Below are 23,913 nucleotides of genomic sequence, written 5' to 3' on the forward strand. Positions count from 1 at the left end.
CATGCCGCGCCGATGCCGTCCACGCTAGGAATTGTAGAACCGTAGTAAAAATCTCCGACGAAGGGGAAATGCGTTTAGCGCTACGCGCCGCTCTCAGCTGTCTCCCCACCACTGGGCGCATGAAATGTTTTTGTTTTGCCTGCGTGAGAGACTACCGGCTGTGTACGCTCTCTACTTATCTTTTCGCTCTCTCCCTCTCACACTGGCTTTTGCAGTTTTACGCTGGGCCTGGCTCTGGTCATATCGGCACACCATTCCAGTCAAACTCAAGTCAGTTTTGGATCGAGCGGCGTACAGAGTAGAGGTAGCCATTTTTACACCCGTGTGTTCTCTTCATGAGCTAACTGGCAGCAGTGGAGGCATACATTATCAGACAAAGATTTTACAAGTTCACTTTTCCTACCCAACCTAAGTAAAGAAGAGTTTGTAGGACTAATAAATCGGACACTCGTCGAAAAGCCGCACTCAGTTTTCGCGCGGAATTTCGTCCGGTAACCGCACCCATTATTAGCCAGCAGAAAAAAAGAAAAGGAATTTCTTGCCTGTGTTCGCCTCCGCAAGATTCGAAACCACGTTCGTCGTAAGCCCTCAAGAAGTACGTAGAGAACGTCGTCCGAGTTTGTTCTGTAGTTTTTGCACGACCGGTCAAAAATTATCGGTGAAACAAACCGCCACAGAATAGAGAACCAATCACAAATTGTTTACACTGTGAGCTTGATACAAGTCGCAGCTACAGCCCAGAAGTGATTTCTGATTTCTTTCTTTTTTTCTTTGCAGAAAAAGAAGAAGAGTGATTACCCGATTAATAGAAGAAGAAAAATCGAAAGTTTGCAATTCGAAGAAAAGAAAATTGTGTGGCGGAAAATAGCCTGTCGAGAATAAAGAAAAAAGTGCAAGTGTGCAGTGAGCGAAAGAGAAAATTATTCTTGCTGATTCGCAAAAATAGTGCATTTTCTGATTACCTGACACAACAACACCACCAACAAAGAAACGGGAGCAGAAGAGAAAAAAACAGTGAAATTTCGCAACAAGTGCCAGTTGTGCGAATTGACAAGCCCCTCGGCCACTCGCGCGTTTTGTGGGTCCGGCTCAAGCGCAAGCGACGAAATCGCGAAAATAAAGTGTGCTGTGAGATTTTAGTGCCCTAATAGCCGGCTTGTCTGTCCCGCCTGCTTACCTGCTTACCAGAGCCAGCAACGAACCGTGCAGGAAGAGCAGCAACAGCAGCAGCAGCAGGAAGAAAACAAGAACAACAACACGGAGAATGTCTACCGCGATTATGCACACCGGGGCGTTCTACGACTTTGGTGATTTCACACTGAAGGTAAGCTTTCCTCCCGCAAGTTGTTTTGTGTTTTTTTTTTTTTTTTTGCTGTGGTTCTAGAGGGTTTACTGGGTAGAAGCATTCAAGTCTCCATGCAGCATGTTTCGGTGGCTAGCGCTGTGGCTGTGTGCGCTTGTGCAGCATTCAGAACCACAGCCAACCTGTTGATCTATTCTTGCTCTTGGGGCGGAAGTTCGTCACGACGACGATCGGATTCGGTGGTGTCGTTAAGGTCTTTCGATGGGAAGGCTGTTTGCGAGGTTGAACTCGAGTTTAGCTATTCTAGTTTATTGTTTTTAAAAGAATATAATATAATATAAATATAATTGTCAAATTACTTTTCCAACAATTTGAATCCAATTCCCTTACTCAGACTTACGTCATAACTACTACATAACTATGGTTTAACTTTTTTCATACAAATTTTCATACATTTAAAAACTGCTTAACGAGAAATTAAAAATATAAAAGAAACCTTTTAAATGGCCTGGAATTTTGAGTTTAATTTTTCGTGTGCTTTTTGTGCAAAAAATGTTACACAAAATGCAATTGAACAAATTTCGTAAACTTTAGTCACTAAATTGACGCCTTCGCAGTCTAGTGCACTAGTGATTTCGTCCCGAGTTGTGAAAATAAATTCATTTTCACTGGTTGGTGAGTTCTTTAGGTAGTTTGTCAATTAGCGATCAATTCGCACTACCTAGCTCAAAAGCTTCTGAATCAGACTGAACAGCCTTTGTATTCTTTGAATTTTATCGAATAAAGTTTGTTCTAGCAGTTTTTTTGTTTACTCTGCGGTTTATTTGTTATTACTAAATTGATTCTACGAATATACTCTATTATGAAGCCATGAATTCAGTAAAGGTGTAGAATGGAAGAAAGTGGCGTGCTTTAAAAAAATCAGGGTGTTTTTATTTATTTACTTTTGAGTAACATGATTCAGCTTCACAATGTTCTGACCAACTATTCAAGCTGCTGAATAAACCTCAAAGTTCAAAAGTATAAATTGCTAGGATCATTTCTTAGGTTTACTCACCAAAGGTTCTTTATGTTTTTTCGTGGTTCACAATATTCAAGATTGTTTTGGAAACAGTTTAAGCCACATGTTACTCCACTTCAGCGAAGTGAAGAATTTATTTTAAGAAATGAATTGAAGAATTTATTAAATCACTATTTTGAAGACCTATGTCGTAATTTTAGTATAGAATAGGTTCAACTTTTTGGACCATTTATTACGCATAAACTATCCGCTTGTGGGCTGTGGCAGGAGCCCGATTCATAATGTGAACTTCTAGAACAATTTAAAATGTGACTACTGATATAATTTTTTTTTTTTTTTTGTAGAAATAATTCTTTTGGAAAGGGAAGAGCAGAAAAAAAACAAAAAAGATCCATCCGTAGCTTAGCCTGTTCTAAAGGTCTGCTCCTATATACTTTAGCGAGATTTGATTGTAAAACTTATCATATGAAACTGACAGAGCGGAGTGAAATGTTCATTAAACCATAAAATTAGTTTTTGTGAGGAAGCTTTTGAAAATTCAAATACTGAATCAAAATTCTCATGTAAATATCAAAATTTTCTTTCACGTCAAACCAATTATATTTTTCTAAACCTATGAAATAAAGTTACTAATAGCTGATATTTCGAATTCGGATTAATGTTTTTAGCTTGGCATAAAGGCATAAAGGAAATCAATTTCAAAAATATCATGAACAACTATTTGCGCACTTTTTTTTTAAATTTTGCATGAAAACTTTTTTCGAGAAGACGAAACTTTCGAGCCCTACCGCTAAACGAAATTCGAATAGTAGATTTCCATTGGATTTTGCTGTTCGTCACTCACTTGATTTTCGCCACATGAAAAATGAATATGTTCCACGTTTTTATGTAGTATCAACTGATTTCCGGTTTTTCTGACGTAGGACTACGTCTTATCGCATTGTGTTGGGGTACATTTTGCGGAAATTGAAAACAAAGTGTAACGTCGGAATGGAATATTTTAAACGGCAATAATCAATATGTCGTTGCACTCCAGTAACATTTTCATACAAGCAAGCAAACAAAAATATTCTCAGCATTTTTTCAACTCTCGGTATTTTTTTTTTCTTGTAATGATCAAAACAAGTTGCTTAAAATCTTTCGTGACTGTATTGCGGTCAAATTTTGATTGAGGCGTGTATTTTTTTAATGAAAAGTATAAATTCTACATTGACTTGTTCGGAATTCAATCTTTTCTCCCGTTTTAGTGGCTTCCCTCCCATTTCTCATACAGTTTTGGTTACCTCCAATGTGTAAGGAACATTTATGTCAAATTTAATGAATATCGGTCAAGGCATTCCGGAGATATGGTAGAATACGTATATACATACAGGAATTCGAAGACCAAAAAAAATTTTGAGTACTTTAATTTTGCTCAAACTTACAGAGATTGGTCGCCAGCCTAAAAAAATAGCCTCGTAGTTTTTATTTGCCAATTAGGGCGTCCAGTCTTAAAGTTGGGTGCAATATGTTTGATTTTGTTTATTTGCTAGAGAACCAAAAATTTTCAAAACGTTTCAGTCACCTGGGTGTAGGTGGTCGCAGCGAAACTCTTCAGAATTTGTTAGTAGATACCCGAAACATGAAAAAAACTGGGACGCAGCCCGGAAACTCCTGGGAGTAAAAAGATGCCGACCAACAATGTTTAAAATAATGATTTTTTCTCATTTTTTTTCTTTTTGTTATACTTTATCTTCTTTTTTCTACCCATAAAGCCTCATAACCACACGATTTTGTATATTTCCTACGAAAACCAAAAATTTTTAAAACGGTCTTAAACGCTTGGTCGCAGGTGATCGCAGACTCTTTCGAAATTGTTGGTAGACACTTGAAGCATGAAAAAAAACATAAGCCGATAAGCTACATAACCCGTTTTTCAGAAACCTTCATCAATAACGTTTAGGGGAATATAATACACTTATCAGTAATCCTGTTATCATAATAAAAAAAAATTTTTTTGCCTGCTACAGTCCTGAAATTTGAAACTTTTATTAGTTGAAGTGTCTACTTCCTTTTAAAAAAATACAGAGAAATAGAGAGGCGACAGTAGGCTTTTCCGATTTATATCCGCCTGATCCTACAAGGCGTTAGATTGATAAAATGATGGAGAATTTTTTGATACTTAAGTTATCATTATTACCTACTTCATTGTTCAGCAATTAAAATGGATGAAAAGTTTCAAGGTGCGAGCACGCCTGAAACATACATTATGATCCTCCATATCAGTGGCGAAAAAAATGACAAAATCTACTCATCCCAATATGTCAACTAAGGATTGCTTCCATAAGCCTAGACTATTTTGATGTCTCGAAGGTAATGCTTTCTTGAGGAGTTTGTGCTGTTAGAATGTAATTAAAAGTGATGTCTTGAAGGAAGACATGCTGGCACAGGCAGCTGTGCCACACCGAATCATGAATAAATAGAGCGCTGCGCAGTGGTCCAAAAACGCGAAAAGTGGAACTAAAGTTCATAGCGCCTTTCACCTTTTTCTTAGTTTAATGGTGTCTCCGGAACAATTGTTTGTATGAATGACTCCTATAATCATAAATATAAAAAAGTTATGAAAAGTTTACTTTATTGAAAATTTTAAGCAAGTTACTCAAAGTTAAGTTTTTTATACTCAAGCTTTTAGGGATGGATTGGGACAAATGGAACCTCTAACAGTTTGTAGTACTTAAGTGAAACTTTGAAGAAAAGTATTGACATAATGATTCCACTTACCCCTTTTTACTCTATATGTTCTTGAAGTTATCAAAAAATAAGATGAAATATGCTGTAACTTTATAAGAAAAAGTCCTGGAGATGTACGGTCTTAGGCAAAAATGTATGTTTTGTGTGTCCCAAAAATTTCTCCGAACATTTTCTGGTAAAATGCAACTAACAAAAGTTAAGTACAAAGAAAAATTTCAACTTTTTACTCAATGAAGACAGCAATTTGGTTTGTTCAGCAAAGTTTCATACTTTGAAATCTTTACATCTTTGCCAAACGAATCATTCCTCTATCTCTTAACACAAAAGAGCTTGTTTATTTTATTTTTAATATAGTAAATTTTTCATAACTTTTGGCAATTTAATATAATATGCGGGTTACTCATATCAGCAATTGTTCCGAAGACATTATTGAGCCAGAATGAAAGTGAAAGGCGCTAAGGTATTAAGTTCCAATTTTTGCTTTTTTGGACCACTGTGCGATGGTGTATCGTCGTCTATCAGTGCAGCAGAACTCGATTTCCATTTGTGTGCAGCCAAGTGAAAACTACATTGTCGCTGCCGACGCGCAGTGGGGCGACTCCATACTTACATACAGACGCTGTCCAAGCAAGTTTTTCTATCACTTTGGGACTCTAAACCAAGATTCGACATTATCTTGGCATAAAAATGTGTTTTTGGCGCGAGAGTGTCTTTTTTTCTCATTTAGAGCCATAGTATCGAAAATTGAGGATAGAATATATTTGCCCTGATGCTATAAATTTGCACTCACAACTACGCCTTTCTTAAATGGACTTTTTAACCTTGTAACTATGAACTCCTTTTAATAACATTATTAAGTCCTACGTTATTATTTAATACAACCCCTGCGGCTGTGAATTTTGTTGTATTTTGTTCATGTATGAAGCTTTTTAACTGAGTCCAAACTACATGTCGAAAGAAGATTTTCTAATATTTCATTTTTGTGATCTTTGTACTGTACAGACTTCAATTTGATGGTTCCAAAAAAGAAAAATCTTATAAGGCGAGGAACGAAAATTGAATTTTTATTTTTAACGTTAAACTTATAGTAACTAAACAAAAAATTATTTCCAGCGTCATCGCAAAATTAGCAACTTCGAGCAAACATCTGCGAACGCCCAAAAACACCTCATCCGGCCGTTTTGTAATCTGTTCCACCGGGCGATGCACACATTAGGTAACAGCCATGAATTGTCAACACACTTTTATGGTTTTACAGTTCTCAAAACCAACAACTTTTACCACTTGACCTCAGTGCGCAGGAAACCCCACCAAGTTGCCAATCGACCGTACGATTTTAACGGTCCAACACTTTTTTCTACGGTTCGGACCGAAATTGAGTCTGAACAGTAAACAGTCTGAGTCTCCCGAACAAGCGTTTCGTCAGTCCGCCTTAAAACAGCAATTTTTGGATGGCGCAGTCGCAGTCAAGTGACGCGTAAAATTTGCATAATTTCTCTTGTTATTCAATTTTTTTTCTTCCAAACCGTAAAAATAATAAATATACGTGTATAAGGGGAAACCTTCGCTGCTGCTGCTGTCGATCGATCGATGTTGCGGTTTTCGGTGACAGTTTTTACTACTACTACCACTAGCGTCTGAACTTTTTAGATTGAGGCTGGCACTTTTGCAGTAACTTGTCGGACAAATAAATAACTTTCACTGCGACTGAGAGTGGTTTTTGCGTGGCTTACTCCATCGATGGGACGGCTATTACTTCAAAACGCCCACTCCGACGATAGGAATCAGAGCTGCAGAGCCTCTGCGGAGGAGCGTTCTGTGCGAGCCGGCCAAACTGACAGCACCTTTCGGATCTCCCCCCGATATGACTTAATTATATTATGCGGGTTTGATACACTTGTTGTGTGCTGCAGCTACTACCGGGGGAGGCCGCTCCGGTTGACTAATAACAGGTTTTCGCTCGATCTACCGCTGCGCTGTGAGTTCCCAATCCGGCCGCGTAGACCAGTAGACAGCAAAAAACCAGTCCGTCGAGGTTTCGTATTACACGTTACCTGATATAGCACCGTCGCAAATGCGTTCGGTGGTGGTCTTCTTGGCAATCTGGCCGCAGAAAGATCTTGATCTGATGCCCAGAACCACCTCAAAACGTGATACGACAGCTATGGCCGGTGCGTTGTGCAGAGACGAGTTTCCATTTCCATGGATGCGATGAAAAATTCTTGATCTCAATCAGTGCCTCGGAACGCATTAAAAGGACATTGTCGTCTAGCACCTAGTAGGCAGCCCACAGTGGCAGGCCATAGAACCTGACGTCAATAGTTACAGAGTATCGGAGTGAGGCCGCCTGTACTCGCACTCGCACGAACCACTCAGCCGTCGTTGTCCGGTTCGATTTGTGTCGAGAACTGGCTCAACTAGCTGAAATTGAGCTTGATGAAGACAAGTGATGAAGAAAAGTTCCGCCGCTACCCAAGCGCACTAGCGGACTCAATTTGAGAATTGAATTAAATGAAAAGAAATTGAGTCTTGTTCAAAATCACATCCCTGCAGGCCGGTCGGTTCGCCCCCTCTCCCTGTTTCACGCTTGCTTCGCTATAGGGCAGGCAGACAGGAAGGGACCCGGAACTCCGCAATGCGTCCGCAAACAAGGCTTCGCAGTACTTTTCCTTATTATTAATTGCTTTTTATTCAAACACACTGCAAATCACACTGGGACCCCTGGGCCGCAACTGGATCCACAGCGCCGGGACTAGTGGCGACCGTTTGGCGCCAACCTATGCGCGTTGCTGGATGCTGTTCGCCCTCAACCCGAGCGGCCGTTTATTTAAATTCACACTCATTTATTACTTTAATGGCTTGGCACACCAGATGACGATGATTATTGCTCGAGTTGTTGTTCGTGCCGAATCGGGCCGAGCTGCTGGTCATTGCTTATTGACTAAGACTGCCAACCAGGGCTGTCAAATTAACCAGCAGCAGCCAGCGTCGCCTCGTATGTGTTTGGTTGGTGAAATGAAAGTGAAATTTTGTCCCTCTGGCAACGGCGGCTGCTGCACCGATATTTCCACGGAAAAATTAAGCGTAATTGATAGCGCGAGCTGTGAAGGGTGTAAAACGACGCGGGCTGAAATTATTCAACCAGTTTTTAAAACGGTACATTGTTCCTTCCAACAACTTGCCATCATAATCATAGAAATCATTCATAGGAACGTTTGTTCCCACCCGGCTCCAGTCTTAATTATTTGTGCGTCCTTGAACATTCGCAGCCAACGCGCTCTGCCCGGTACGGGAAGTCTTGACCGCCGCCGGGTGGTTGGTGACCCGAAGCTGTTTTTTTCTTGTTCTCTATTTTCTGCTACGCGACAAAAACAGAACACACGGAAGTCTCGACGACGACGACGGCGGCGTCATCAGCAACAGCTTAAACGCGCTGTTCTTATCGTCCCCGCCAAGTCGTTTCCAGTGCGAAGGCACCTATCGACCGGCAACACCGGTCCTATCCACAATCTGGTCATTTAGAAACATTCATTATCATTATTTAATACTGACTTTTGTGCTATTTTTTCAGCCTTGTTGACTAGAACTACGCTGCGACTGCCTAGTGGCAGTCGAAAGGTTAGTTCGACGATGACTCAGAACCATCCAGCGAGGTGCGCACGTTGCTCCTTCCTGCCAACCACCGTTTTACCCCCACGAAGGGAACAAATTGCGTAATTTTTGCCGCTACCTTCGATCCCGAATCCAGCCGCGCACGTTCCGAGGCCACCAGGAGTCAAGGAATTTATTTCCCTCCGCATTAAGCTCCGGTTCGTAAAGTCACATTCGTCGGCGACCTGCATTTGAGTGTGCAGCGGCGACAGCCGTGCGACCTTCATCAAATTTGAATTGCCAAACCGGCGATCGCCTGCTCGGGGGGTAGAACCTTGAAAAGGTCTGTTCCCCTTGCGTGCTTTGCACGCTGGGAAACGGGAAACCTTCTCCCTTCGTGAACCCGAAAAACCAACCGATATCGAACTATGCGGGTGTTTCAGTATTTAACCACCAGATACGGGTCAGGACTGCTGCACCCGGATCGGTAATCCCATATGCTTCTTGTTGTTTATCTGTGTACAGAGGGGGAAATGAATGCGACTGTATTGTCGAACATTTTAGGGGGCGTAATGTTCCCACGATAAGTCTTCTTCCGAGTGCCGTTAAGTGAGCAGCAGAAATTCCGAAACGTGCACCGGGTACTTGCGGACAAATCGTGTCAAACGACAGAGCGCTGATTTATGAGGGTCAACCCTGTTTTGTAACAGGTGTCCTCGATGTTTGTGGTTCTTACTGTTCAATCGTACCGTTAATTGCTGTCGGTTCGGTGAACTAGTAGTTCATTATCACCTTTTGGAGTTCACCTTCAGAAACAGGCCGCCAGCTTCGGCCTAGATTTGAAACCAAATATCCAAACCCAAAACCGGACTAGTGGTTTCTTTCTCTCGCTCTCGATCGCTGATATGCATCGTGGCCCACAGCCGTGGTGATATTGCATAACTTTCACGCAGCTGCAGCGGCCTTAACAGCACTGGTCGAACCACCTCGATTCCGCGATTAGATAATAGACCTAGATTCGCGTCGTATATTTTTTTTCGCTACTCATGTTGCTATTTTTCACGCTCTCTTACACTCCGTGTATGTACTTCAAGCCGCATGCGTGTATAGACTGGCGGAGGGCATCCATCACTTCTTGACGTGCCCGTGCTTTGCGCCACTCATCATGAACGACGAGAGTACTCATTATGAAGCCATCATCTTTTGCTTTGTGTTCGCGCGTTTTATGCTTTTCGGTTATTCATTCGTTTTCGGGCGCTCTCAATTGAACGATTATGCAATTTCCGAACTTGCCCGCCCATCATCCGTTCGGACCCCGCCGCCGTCGAGCTCCAGCAGATAGCGCGAGCGCGTTATTAAATCTCGGCGTTTTCCTCTTCTTTTAACTACATTTTGCGCTCCGAATTCGCTTCGACCTAGTAGCACCTTCAGTCAGACCACCACCGCTACGGCCAAGCTCTTCCCATCCAAACTCTCATCTTTCATTAAAAAGTAAGAGTTTAATTGCCAAGCCGTTCTCTTCGCGAACTCGGCTCGGGACGGGGCGGTTCGCCGTCGGAGGAAACTTAAATTGCATAAATTAATTGTTCTTTCGCTTCTCCGTTCCTCCTTTAGAGCCCCTTCGAGGGGTCTGGACTGGGTGTGTTTTGTTGTTTTTCTTTTTTGCGTGTTGGCTATCCATAATCAACATTCATCAAGTACACATACTCACTCAAAAAAAAACATACACATATGTACTCACCTGTTACTAAGCTCTTCTATCCGAGTCGTAATTTCCAGTTTTTCCTCTGCTTCAAGCTCCGCTGATTCTATGGGCTGTGTACTCGACTGTGCATTATGAGTGAAATTTGAAGCGCTTCTATCCGGGGTTAGGTGGGTCGTTGCAAAATATTACCTCGTAAAGTTGCTTCACGCTCAAAATATGACTGCAAATCACTAACTCGCTGTGTGTTTGTTTCTTTCCCTTCTACGTACAGGTAAGAACACAGGTCTAAACCGAAGCTCGCAGCGTGTGATCTCTAAGAACTTTGAACGAAGAATGAAACTAACTAGCGTGGAGGTCAACCCGGCTTACGGATTGAAATCAACAAAAAGCCCTCATATGTCAGTTAAGAAAATATCAACACTGGAGATACACTGAATTGCTGAACTTTACACAGTAGCAGTGTCATCCGCATGCAAATATTTCATGCAAATGTATTCTTTTATTCAACATGTATCTTTCAATCATTCTTACTCGCGTGCAAGTTCTTTGTAGAAACACTACTGATTGTTTTTCGCTTCTGATTGTCTCGAAAACCATAAAAGGAGACTGAATTATTCAAAATTACGACCAATAACCACAAGAATGATGGAAAAATTATCGCCAGTGGTACGAAATTATGGATCCAAATGAACGTGAGATTGCGTTCAGATAATTGCTCACCGAAGTCAATTGGTATCGCCAATACTTCCGGAAATTGTAGCATGTTACATTAGCATGTGATATTTGAAATCATCCAGAATCATCAGGGTGTATCACGGTGAATTTTTAGTATACAAATCCTGGCTGCCTGCAAAACAACATTTTGAAAAAATCATTGCGATCACGCAATCGTTTACGATTCTTTCGTGAAACATTGATCACAATGCATGTAACAAGCAATACTGAAACGAAACCATCAAAGAGTGCCGTTAATTACGATGGTTTACTGGGATCGAAAGCTTGAAAATAGCATTTTCAAATACGATTCTCGAATGATTGTTATGTGATACGAAGTCAGTCATAAACATTATGTGCGAAATCACAGTAATGCTGCCAGTCAACATTTTTACCGTCAACTGATTGGAGCTGAGAGTTATTTTCATTTTTTTTTCGCTCGTGCTGAAATTGAAATTCACAGTTTACAAGTTTTAGCTGAAGACCTATTACTGACAGTGAAAATTGATCCACAGTCATCACAAAAAGTGTGCTCTACAATTCACGAGAAAGGAATTAGAAACGCACTTTAATAAACAAAAAGTTACGTTTTTCGTTGTACATAACTAGAGTCAAAGCTATGTACATTTGAATTTAGCTAAAGAAACACAGTTCTATGATGCACGCTGTGTCCGAAGTGCAGGATTATTATACTTTAATGTAGGTACCTCGGATTTCCTTTCACCGAAAGTTAGTTTAGTTCTTTACCTTTCTAAATCGGCTAGGCTTGAAAAAATCCAACGCACACTGTTTCCAAAGCTGCAAAAATGTGATCGAAATTATTTTGACCCAAAAACTAGATTTTAGAGCCATAGTGTCTCCAGGGGAGTTGATCCATTAATTATTCTCCATTTTATAGAAGTTACAATTTTGTGATTAATCCACTAAACAGTGAGAAGCGAATTTTACTTTTTTCTTTTTTGCATATAAAAATTCACTTTGTTCGGCAAAGTTGTTACACATTTTATGAGAAACAACTTTCTCAAAGGTACCATACTTCTATCTGCCTTTTTTTGGACTTTTGTGGAGGTTTCTACAGATGGCCACCAAAAATCTTTTTTTTTTTAATATAACATTTAGTGGTGATTTTCTACAATTTTCCAATGTTCTACATTGTTGTTTGCTATCACAAAACACACAATTTCATCCGAAAAAGTTTATTTTTATCTTTCATATTTCGTCGGTTACTGACGATTTTTATTGAAACAATACACTAATTTACTAACAGATATCTTTAAAACCTGCAAATATCTGCAGATTAAATATATATATATAGGTATTTGTCTCTCGCTGTCTCCTGTGCAGATATTTGTAAATAAATAAGTGCATTATTTTAATAAAAATATTTAATAACTAAATAAACTTGAGAGATAAACATGAACGTTCTACGGTGAACTTGTGTGTTTTATTGTAGTTAACAACATTGTGAAACATTTAAAAATTTTAGAAAATCACTATAAAAAGTCATATTAAAAAATGATTTTAAAGGGCATTCTAGAGAAAACTTCACAATAGTTCATTTAAATGACCAGATACAAGTATGGTGTTTTCGACAAGGTTGTTTCTTACGATATGTGCTAGAGCTTTACTCAGCAAAGTGGATTTTTATATGCAAAAATGAGCAAAATAAAACTCATTTCTCACTTTTAGGTAGATTAATCACAAAAAATTATTTTTGAGTTAAGAGTAATTAGTGTAAATTAACTTTTGTTGCAATAATTATGGCGCAACCTGATAATTAGACCACATTTGAGCAGCTTGTAAAACATCACTAGGTTTTTCGAGGAGTACCTCAAAGCTATCAATAACTACAGACACTTTGTTTCCGAAACGTCGTTTGAAGCACTTTGGCATGGAATTCTGCATGGATTCACGAGACGGCCAACTAAAAAGTTGCGTCATTCGTTGGAGCATTACGTATTCTGCCGCTCCAAGCATAACTGTCCCAGCGTCCATAAGGTTTACACAGAATATGGGACAGTTATACTTGGAGCGGCAGTATACACATTAATGAAAATATCTTGTGCTAACGTGAGCTCCACTCATATATGCAATCAACTTCATATTTATATAGTCTGACCTTAGCTAACGTAAACAAAAATATTTTAAATTTTGTTATCTTACACGAAGTAACAGGTTGTGGTGAATGATGTTCCAAGAACTCAAATAAAAAATTTAATACTATAATACTAATACTATACCCAAAAATTGTACACGTTCTAGGTACTAGTTTTGCAGTGTTCATAGTTTTTAGGGGTTTCTGAAACTTTGTTATTTATTCGTTTTAAAAAATCTTGATGAATATCTTCAAGACCAGCTTCGTTCAAAATATCCTGCTTTGCTAGTCGATCACGACAATGTCTTCCAACGCAACCAAATTGCGCGTGTCTGGTCACAAGATTGTTGAACTTACTAGTTTTGTTGGCATTTTTTCCTCGACGAAATTTAAGAAACAAAAACCACTAGAAAACCTTTATGAACAGGGTCCCTTTTTACTTCTCCGGGACCACATCTCTTTTCTGTAGTGTTTATTGCGTCAGGGAGCATATTCTGCAATCCACATGCTTCGTAGAGGCCGTTGTATAACAGCGGACTCGATATGGATGCACATTAATTTTCGTAATTTGTATCTTACATTCGTATATTCCAATATAATAGCAGCTTCCGCAAAGAACTTTGGGATACATTCCACTATTTTTGTTGTTTTTGGGAATGAAGCACTGTTCTATACGTATTATACTTTTTTGACACACACAAAAAAAAACATATTTTGAGCCGATTCTGCTCAAGCGTTTTCTTCATTTTGCACAATCTACCAAAATCAACAACACAAGTCGTCATTTGATTCAACTCTGTCAAAACCAGAGATGCCAGACGTTTTTGAAAAATGTCTGAAACTGCTCGAAAAATCTGCTTGAAATCTGAAAAATACCTATCCGTCATTCGAAAAAAAATCCGTTCACATAGGCAAAAATCTACACACGATTTTGAGAAAGTCTGCGCAAATATAAGAAAACTCCGATAAATCTGCAGATACTATGAAAAAACTGCAAATATTTGCGAATCAATGAAAATCCGCACCCGGACTTAAAAACTCTGCGTTAATTTGAAGAAAAAGTATAGTTCAATAGAAAAAATGTATGAAAAATACGTATCAATTTAAACCTGCCGGTTTTAAAATGAAATCGCCCAAACTTATTCTTGGTGAAAGACAGTACATTAAAGTTTGATAATCTGGCACTTCAGACACAGTGCGTGACAATGCATTTTGACTTTATGAGCTTGACGTCGGAGTTTGAAAACCTGTGGTATGACAATTACTAGAAACTTAAGCAAAGCCTTGGTGCTACATTCCGATTTGGAATTCTGGTTATTGTACACAGGTTTCCAACTACACAGACAAGCCAACTGTTTAGTTTACAGGGCAATTGCGAGGCTAGCACTACGATGCTACTGACACTGACAGTCTTCTTCCGATCCGAGACTCGAACCTACGACGACTGGCTTGTTAGGCCAGCATCGTACCTCGAGACTAACTGGGAGACCATTATTACAAACTTACATGTACTTTTTAGAGGCATTTGTAGAAATTCATATTCATTGCAATAGATATGAAAATGATGCGACAATTTTGTCTATCGAATTTTGGTTTGAATTAAAATGAATGAACAAAATATTGATGTTCCAGTCCACAAACTTGTGGTGTGCGTTACACAAAAAAAAATCCTTGGACCTCCTTTGTCTCTCGCTCAAAATCACGTCAATCAAAACATAAAGCAAACCACAATTATAAGCCAAACAAGAGCTGACTAGTGTGTCACCGAGAAACTGGTCCGTCCGCTGGGAATTTGGCTGCGTTTTTACGACGGTGGCGATGGCTCACGCAAGTCGAGCGCACGTAAGCCTAAACAAAACCCAGCCGGTTTCCATTGACCTATATAAAGTGCGGGTACACTCGTAAACATCGAATGCGTAATCTGATGGTTGTGGTACCGACTATCGAATCACAAAAGAGACGCACACACGCACGTACGCACGCACGCCCGCAAGGGAAGCTTGCAGTTACGGCGCACGGAAAGTGAAATGCTGTGAGTTTGCGTCCGGCCGGAGATTCTGAGCCGCGCGCTGATTGCATTTCAATGGAAGGGATTGTGCGGATAATGCATTCGTCTCTTTGTCCGCTCGAGCAGTTCTTGCCTGAATAGAGGTCGCAATTATCCGTGATATATTCGTTTCAATTCGGACTCTCGTAACGAGATCTGCGCCTACGATTACCATTCCACTCGGCCGGGGAGAAGGTATTAAAATCCACCGCACAGTAGCGCTCGAAAGTATCGACTGCACTGCTAGGTAGGGGAAGCTGGAGGCACTGTCAACCGCAAACCAAGCGTACACCGAAAGGAAAAAACACGAAACCCCCTCTGTCGACAAGGAGAAGACTGAAGGATTGCAATGTGTGGTATTATAAATGGCTGCTTTTCATAACTCGTTTTCGTTCGTTTACGGCCGTTCAAGAGAGCAGCAGCCTCTCGAATTAGGTAATAGTTTTCTTTGACGACCTTTTTTTCTGGTCTGCTTATGTCGAAGTTGTGTTCGTCTTCCCCCGAGTACTTCAACTTCACTTTAACGGCTCCGAGGATGCCACTAGCAGAGTACTGTCAGCGTGCGATTCGCTGATAAAATAATGACTGCACAGGAGTTACGAGAGACCTAGTTCTGCACTACCTTTCGATCTCTGGAGTGCTGAACGATTGCGTAACAAACGACTCGTCCCCACCGGCACGGATACAAAATCCGCAACTAAAAACTACTGACTCATCCGACGTCGTCGTCGCGTTGGTGTGCTTGCATAACTCCGGAGGAGAGTATCAGGCTGAACTGGCTGACAGTTTCGCCCGCGCACGCGTTCGTAACACGTCCAACATCTGACAGCTCTCGGTCTGGAAAGCCGAGGTACCAGCAATAACGGCAGGACAGAGCAACGATAGGAGAAATAGTTTTAATTCGCTCGAGTCTCTTTGGAATTGATTTTGTTTATTGATACTTTGCCTGCTCGGAGCTGTCGCGCGCGATCGCATATACGATTGCACGCGACTTGCCGGGCGAAACCCACCATAATTTATCTACGTTATTACATTCGCTGTCTCGTTCCGTCGCAAGCAAGTTTTTGCATTTCCTACCCCGTGTGCTTGTTTTGCTGCAGCAGCAGCAGCGGAGTCGAAGTGCACTAACAATATAACAATTTTGCACGCACATCCGCCTATTTCAACATTCCCTTCTCCGCCTTTTCAACTTAATTAAATTTAATGCTGCTTTATTTTCCTTCCTCATATATAAAGCTCGCCATACCTTTCCCTCGGATCCGGTCGCCATTTCCGAGTAGCAAAACACAATCCTTATCCGCCTGTGTTGAAGACAAATTTGCATAAACAACCGGCTAATCCATCTCCTTCAACCAACTGGGGGCCATGTTTGCAGCACGATAGCCCGGCTGGTGTTACAGATTGCATTCGTCTTCTACGCGGAAAATGCACCGGCGTGAACTCTAGCGTTTCTCCGGCATAAAGAAGAAGAAAAAACTAGTAGAGACTATGTTCGGTTCGGTCATTTTCAGGTTCGCTTTCAATGGCCCCGGCCATGCAATATCGATCACTTCGCGCTTCTCCAATCATTAGGTCTTTGGGCTATATACAAAGCGAATGACGTCCGGGGACGGGCGGGAAGGTAATTTTCCGCCTGAGGAGAGAGCACATTTTGCGCGGAAAATACGTTTGTTTTCGCAATTACGTTGTTTGAGTCGCAGCATCTCAGGAGGGGAGGGTGCTTTTGCTTTTGTTGTTCGTGGCTCCCTTGGTCTGGCCGCGCGTGGGTTGGGTTGTGTGAAAGTTCAGCGCATGAGACGACGACAATAACGGAGAGACCATGATGGTATTTCCGGCTGTACACCGGGGTACGATGCTAGAAAGGGAAGCAGAGGATCAAACAGTTCCAAGTTCGTGATGAGCTTGGGTGCTGGAATTGTCTACAACGGCAAAGATGTGATTTTCACAGTTATCTACTGTCACCAAATCAATTGGGTTGATTAGCTATATAGGAATTTCTGATTTTTATAAATCAGCTGAAAGAGTGAATTTTTCTGAGCAAAACGTGATTTAAAAAAATATATCATTGTCCTTCAATTTTTAAATGAAGAATAAAAATCACTCTAAATCGTTTGAACGACAGTGCGTACATGAGCGAACTGTCATTCAAGTGATTTTTTTTTTTGTAAGATTTGGACCACTGCGACCATTATTTTGATCTTTTGTGGTATACCTCTTCTTTAGTCTAGGTACTCGTGGCAGACATATCACTATTGATGGAAGTGATCGGCGTTGTCCTATCACACCCTTTCTCCCAATTAGGCACTGTATTTCGTATGAAATGTATTACCTCATTAGGATTCGCAGACCAGACCTCAAAAGGCTCCAAAGTTCCTTATCCAAAGGCTCTTATTCTGCGCTGTATTAGTGCACTGCAGTGGCAGAGCAAATGTTCTGCGGTTTCACATTCGAACCCGCAGAGACGACAAATTTCGTCATCTGACTGACTGTTTCAGGTGATGCTTACTTGGACAGTGTCCTGTAAACATTCCGGTAATTGTCCTTAGTCCCTTTTTATTTCAACTAAGCAATTGCTGGCTTTGGTTTTATAAAGCGTTTAGACTGGCGTAGCTCTACTGAGCATGAAGGCTTTTAGTGCTTTAAGTGCTGCTTGGCTATCAGAAAAAATGCATATGTTAGCATGCCTGTATTTCCTAGCCAAACAGACTTGTGCACATTCATAAATTGCAAATATTTCGGCCTGGAACACTGTAGGCCGATGACACCCCGTTAAGCATACAGACGCGAGGCATACAGACGCGAGGCATAGTACGCTAGGCATAATGGACGGCAGGCATACGGACACGAGGCATATGGACGCGAGGCCGAATGGACGCGAGGCCGAATGGACGCGAGGCCGAATGGACGCGAGGCCGAACGGACGCGAGGCCGAATAAACGCTAGGCCGAAAGGACACAAGGCCAAGGGGAAGTGATATGGAATGTGTTATTATCGTCATCATCAACACAGCATTCGATAACATGTATTTCGCTTCAAAGTGTCATTTGAAAAGCAATACACTCGCGGCCTTCGGCCGACTCGCTGTCCGAGCGAATGCTGTCCTTACTCGCTACCGCTCGTTCGGACTTAACTAAGGGAAGAAAACTCTGTTTGAGTAGATCTAGCAAACCAGTAGATCAGTCGTTTGGGTGCGAGAGGCCGCCGCTTCCGACGGCGGGTCGGCGGCCGGCTCGGACTGCGGAAACCACGGCGGCTTAGTGCCGCCTCGTTTCCTTGCCCTCGATTATGCGTCTTCGCCGCATGATTTCAAGAAAGGTATTATACCCAACTTAAACTCTCTAGGAATATAATAACATCTGAACTACATAATTGGATCTCATGCGATCGTACAACATCGCATTCGGCCTCGCGTCCATTCGGCCTCGCGTCTATTCGGCCTCGCCTCAATTCGGCCTCGCGTCCTTTTGTTTTAGGCCACCACACTAGCGAGGCATACGTTATTCTTGGTCTTATTATTGCCTGGTACAACCAATAGATCATACTTACCCTTAGGCCCCATGTTATGCCAATAGCTTTGCTACATGCCCAGAGGGCACTCGTAGCTTTACCGATGACATATTCAATATGTGCATTCCAGCTGAGTTTCTGATCTACTACAAAACTACTCCAAGATGTTTAGTCTCAGTGGAAAGCTGCAGTGTAGTCTCGCCCAGCTTCAGGCTCGCCAAGTTGTACCTTCTTTTCCGGGTGAAGGGAATAATGGTTGTTTTAGAGGGGTTAATGGTCAGCCCCTCTTGTCTGCACCATTCTAAAGTATAGTTTAGAGCTAACTGCATTCTCTCCGATACTGTACTGTCGAATTTCCCCGTCACAAGAATCACAACATCATCGGCGAATCCGACAACTTCGAAACCTAGCACAGTTAGGTTTCTAAGCAGCTGGTCTACAACCAATGACCACAGCAAAGGCGGCAGAACTCCACCTTGCGGGCATCCCTTAGTTGTGTTCCTTGTAAGGGTAGTATTACCCAATACTGCAGTTATCTCACGACTATTCAGCATGGTTTCAATCCATTTTGAGGTATATGTATCAAACCCATGGTGTCCCATTGCGTTCAACATTGAGTGATGGGATACATTATCAAAAGCTCCCTCTATGTCTAAGAAAGCAGAGAGTGCGATTTCTTTTGTATCTATAGATTTTGCTATTTTTGTCGTTAGCATATGTATTGCATCCACTGTTGACATGTTGTTTCGATATGCAAACTGATACCTACTCAGCGGAGAGGTTTTTAGGTACGTTGATTTAACGTGATATTCAAGAAGTTTTTCCATAATTTTTAACATAATGGAGGTTAGACTAAATGGTCTGAAGGCTTTTGAAAGTGTTTTGTCGCGCTTCCCAGCCTTTGGTATGAAGATAACTCTCGTTTTTCTCAAGTTGGTGGGTATGTAATTAAGTGTCAGGCTTGCCCTAAATATCTCGGTTATGAATGGATTATTACCATTCCACACCGTTGAAGCATTATTGGTAATAATCCATCCAATCCCGGGGACTTATAGGGCTCGAATGAGTTGATTGCCCATTCCACTTTCGATTCTGTGAAGATATCGCAGGCTATGTAATGCGCATTTGTCCTAGCGATAGTCGAACCAGCACATGGCGCATTTGAGTCCTGCGTTTCTTCTTCTAGAATGGATCGTGATCCTGGGAAATGTTTCTCCATCATAACATTGAGTGTTTCAAGAGAATCGGTAGTAAAAGAACCGTCGTCCTTCTTTATTCTGCCCAAGCCATTCGTGTGATCTTTGGACAGGGCTTTGTGTACTCTTGCAGCCGCAGGGGTGCTTTCAATTTGTTCACACATTAATCTCCATCCCCTCCTGCGTGATTTCCTAATTTCTTTATTATATTGCGTAAGGGACTCTCTATAAACATCCCAATTTGAGGTTAACTTGGCTCTGTTGAACAACCTTCTAGTTAACTTCCTCAGTTTTTCTAGATTTTTGTTCCACCAAGGCGCGTCTTTGTTGGATACTCGCGTCTTGGTTGGACAGCTTTGGTTATAAAGGGCTATGATTTTATTCGTAAATTTTTGTGATGAATCCTCCAGTTCTTTTATTGTCTGGATTTGTCCTTCAAAGGTAGATTCATCACGAACTATTTTTGAATGAAAAAGCTCCCAGTTGGTTTTTCTAGGGTTTCTATAAACTTCCGTTACTAAGTCCCTTGTGATCCGATAGAGAAATCTCATCAGATACATGCCAGTTGACGATTTTTTCCGATAGTTTAGCGCTCGATAAGGTTAGGTCGAGCACTTCTTGTCGAATTGCATTTACAAAAGTTGGATTATTACCTCGATTGCATATATCAATATTATTTGTTAGTATATATTCAAAAAGGCACTCACCTCTTTTGTTGATATCTGTGCTTCCCCATATTGTGTGATGGGCGTTTGCATCACACCCAACGATGAACTGCTTATTTTGCCTCTTGCAGTGTGCTATAAACTCCTGTACCTCCCTGGGAGGGGCTTCTTCTAGTTCCCCTGGGAAGTAGGCGGAGGCCACCATTATTTCTGCTTTTCCCCGTGTCGTTGGCAGTTCCACTTGCACAGCAACTATATCCCGTCCGATGAATTCTGTAATTGGCGTATAGTTGGTATTACTACTTACCAAAAGCGCTGCTCTTGGTGCATGCGCAGAATCACCATAAAGGAGCTTACCCTTATTTGTTGAAAGTCCTAAGACTTTATTTTTGTTCACCCATGGCTCTTGGACAATAGCCACGTTAATGTTCTCTTTGGTGAACCTGCGACAAAGGATTCCGCTTGCCCCTTTTGCATGATGCAGGTTCACCTGGATGAACTTAATGTTCTTGTCGTCCATCTCGGTACAGCTTTGCTCCCGGGGGCTTCTTTCGCTCCCCCTGCGTACGGTGATTATTCAAGTGATTTCGAGCAGTTTTGATTTAAAAACCGATGCACAACGAGGGGCTTCCAACTAGTACGCAAATGCGTAGTAATCAAAGACAGCATTATTTAGAGGAAATAATCACTGAAAATTTTTCATTGTTTTTGCTAGAAAAAACTCTCAAATATTAAATAAAAAAATGTCCTTTGTTACAAATTAGGTGAGAATAAAGCGATTGGTTTAAAAGGCTTTGAGAGTGTAATTTTGGCAAACGTTTTTGTAGTAGATTAGAAAACAAGAGTAATTCGAGCTTAAGGATAATAAATATAGATTAGATTCATCAAATAATCACTTATATCTGGAATAAATCAATACGTGAAACAGAGTTCAGAGTGGGTTTAGTCACGTTAGCATCCTCTTGTTTTGAGTTAGCCGTCCATTATTAAGTATAAACAAATTCCCCATTGCTGCCACTTCTGCAATCAGATAACAAAGGTTTTGTCACGCTGCAACTGGCAAGTGCTTAACGTAACATCAAGAACCTTAACGTCGCGATGTCATTAGGAGTAGTTCGATGGTGCGCACCGAAGCCAAACTGATAGCAATAGTATGCACTATAGGGATAATTGTCTCCGATGACTAATAGTTCGTAGCAAAAAACGGTCGCCGGTTGTCAGCGCGATAACAAAGCGCGCAATGGAACTGGACAAATTAAAGAAAAAAAACGGGCTTTTCGCCAGAAGAGAAACTCAACTTTCATCCATCGGTTACAGCATTATATTGCGAAGGCGTTTCACTGGACGGCAGCCCTGAGCCGCGGGCAGCAGAGTGCATAAAGCTGACGGAATTAAGCTAAACGAAGCTTAATTGCATTTATCTACGGTACCATGTAGCGTGGCCAGAGGGAAGAGATGAGACGAGTGATTGGCATCGCTTCGAACTGACAGATGAGGCTGTCTGTGCATGGCCATACATGTAAACAAAGCGAACAAACAAATGCGTCGGTCAAGCAGCTGTGAACCGTCGCGTACGTGGGCGTCTATTTATAGAACCGAGAGTTCGGACGGTAACTTCTCTAGGAAATAGCGGACAAAGAGAGCAAATAATTATGTACGGTAATATTTAACGACAATGCACACAAGCCCCTATTTCGGTTGACACCCGAGTGCATTGATCTCTGTAAAGGAGGTGAGCCTCGCAAACGCCTTCTGCAACATGAAGATGTCAACCGATTGGTTTTATGGTCGCGTAACGTCCTTCAAATCAGCTGTCACGAACCGTGCTGGCCATTTCAGACAGTCAAGCGAGTGATTTACACCACCCGGAACAACACTCGAGGTTGGGTCTTTATGCAGGAAGAAAGAGCCCAGGTCACGAGTTTTCATCTACATACAGCAAGAAAAGAAACAAACAGACCTACGAGGAAGTTTCGTAACCCAGTGCAGCAGCAAACGGAGACGGGTGTGAGTGTAGTTTGTTTTTTATGACCGGCTCTTCGGAGACGCGAACAAAGAAATTAACTTTGCACACCACTCGACGTTCGCGCGAGAAGCTATTACCAAAAAAATAAAATAAAATGACAAAACCTCGCCAACGGAGGAGAAGCCGACAACAAACAGCGAAGAAACTGTGGAGGAAACGGAGGAATATAGCAAAAACAGACACACTTTTTAGGGTGAGTCCGAGCGGAGTACGCGTACGCGCCGGAGCGCGGTTTGTCCAAGGTCACACACGCTGCGGTCGTCAACAAAGCGCAGCGCAGCGCGGTATGGCGCAATGACCATCGCGTCCGTCCGGCTAGCAGGCTCAAGCTGTTTTCCAGCTGCTCACCATTCAGCAGGCAACCAACAGCTGAACAACGATTGTACGAGTTTCGGCATTTGGAATTTGGAACAAAGGCCGGCGTGAGGAAATGGCTACCGACCGAAGAGAAACGTGATTACGCCAGTCTCCCCCAGTTGTGGAATTGCTGTGGCAGGTTTGAGCACCTCGCACTACGAATCCTTGGACGGCGGTTGCGTACGCTCTGCTGAAGAGCCGTTCAACGATATTGGCTATTGTTCACCGATGCTGCTGAGAATGTTCGCCTTTGCCATCGATATCCTCAATGAAACTCTATTGCTTTCAGTTCCAATTAGACCTTGGCAGAAAATGTGGCGCTTTTCGAAATAAAAACAGAACAGCTATCATAACAAATATGCCTACGAAGCACATGAATTATCTAAAAATTATTCCTGTTTTCGTTTCGTTACTTCAACTAACGTCGGAAGATTTACAACTTGACATTTTCTACGCACTCCATCACTGGCAGGCTGTCTGCCGGTCGCAAACATCCGCTTCGCAACACACACCCAACAAAGAGACCCGGCTTTCGAGCGCCCGAATTGGAAAAAAGATACATATTTAGCAACAAAAACAACCATCGAGGGTTGAACATGCGAAACGCTCGTGAAACAAAAACCAGCAGCGGTAGGTAATTAGTCGAAGACTCACACTCAAAAAAAAAAAGGCTGTCAAATTCGTACTCTAGCGCTCACCGTGTCGTGTGAAACCAAAAAATTTCGCTTTCAGCAAAATCCGTCCAACCGTCAGGTTGCTGTGGCAGAGACACGCTACAATGGCATATTAGAGATAGACATGGTCACATTGTAATAGTATGGTAGTAATAACAATAAAGCTCGAATAATTGAGCTCGCCACAATGAAATAGAGGTGTCTCAACTGTTGCGTGACTCGGCTGATTATGGGCGCCGGTAATGGCGGTGGCAGAAGGGAATCGTCTTCTTGTCCGTCCGT

At 41.8% G+C, this 23,913-nt stretch overlaps 1 protein-coding gene across 3 annotated transcripts in view; it reads left to right on the forward strand.

The window, feature by feature from the left end:
• The first annotated feature begins 252 nt into the window (after positions 1 to 252).
• Positions 253 to 23,913, forward strand: part of LOC129722555 (protein TIS11-like) — a 33,808-nt gene continuing 10,147 nt past the window's right edge. The window contains exons 1-2 of one of the 3 annotated variants that reach the window (XM_055676086.1): positions 253 to 708; positions 778 to 1,324. In XM_055676086.1, coding sequence (XP_055532061.1) covers positions 1,265 to 1,324 — 60 coding nt within the window. In that variant the 5' untranslated portion in view covers positions 253 to 708; positions 778 to 1,264. Of the gene's footprint in view, positions 1,325 to 23,913 lie in introns of all 3 variants that reach the window. The other 2 variants (XM_055676087.1, XM_055676085.1) reach the window with 2 other exon arrangements.

Source organism: Wyeomyia smithii, chromosome 2, assembly GCF_029784165.1.
Source record: "Wyeomyia smithii strain HCP4-BCI-WySm-NY-G18 chromosome 2, ASM2978416v1, whole genome shotgun sequence".
In the NCBI taxonomy this organism is placed as follows: domain Eukaryota; kingdom Metazoa; phylum Arthropoda; class Insecta; order Diptera; family Culicidae; genus Wyeomyia; species Wyeomyia smithii.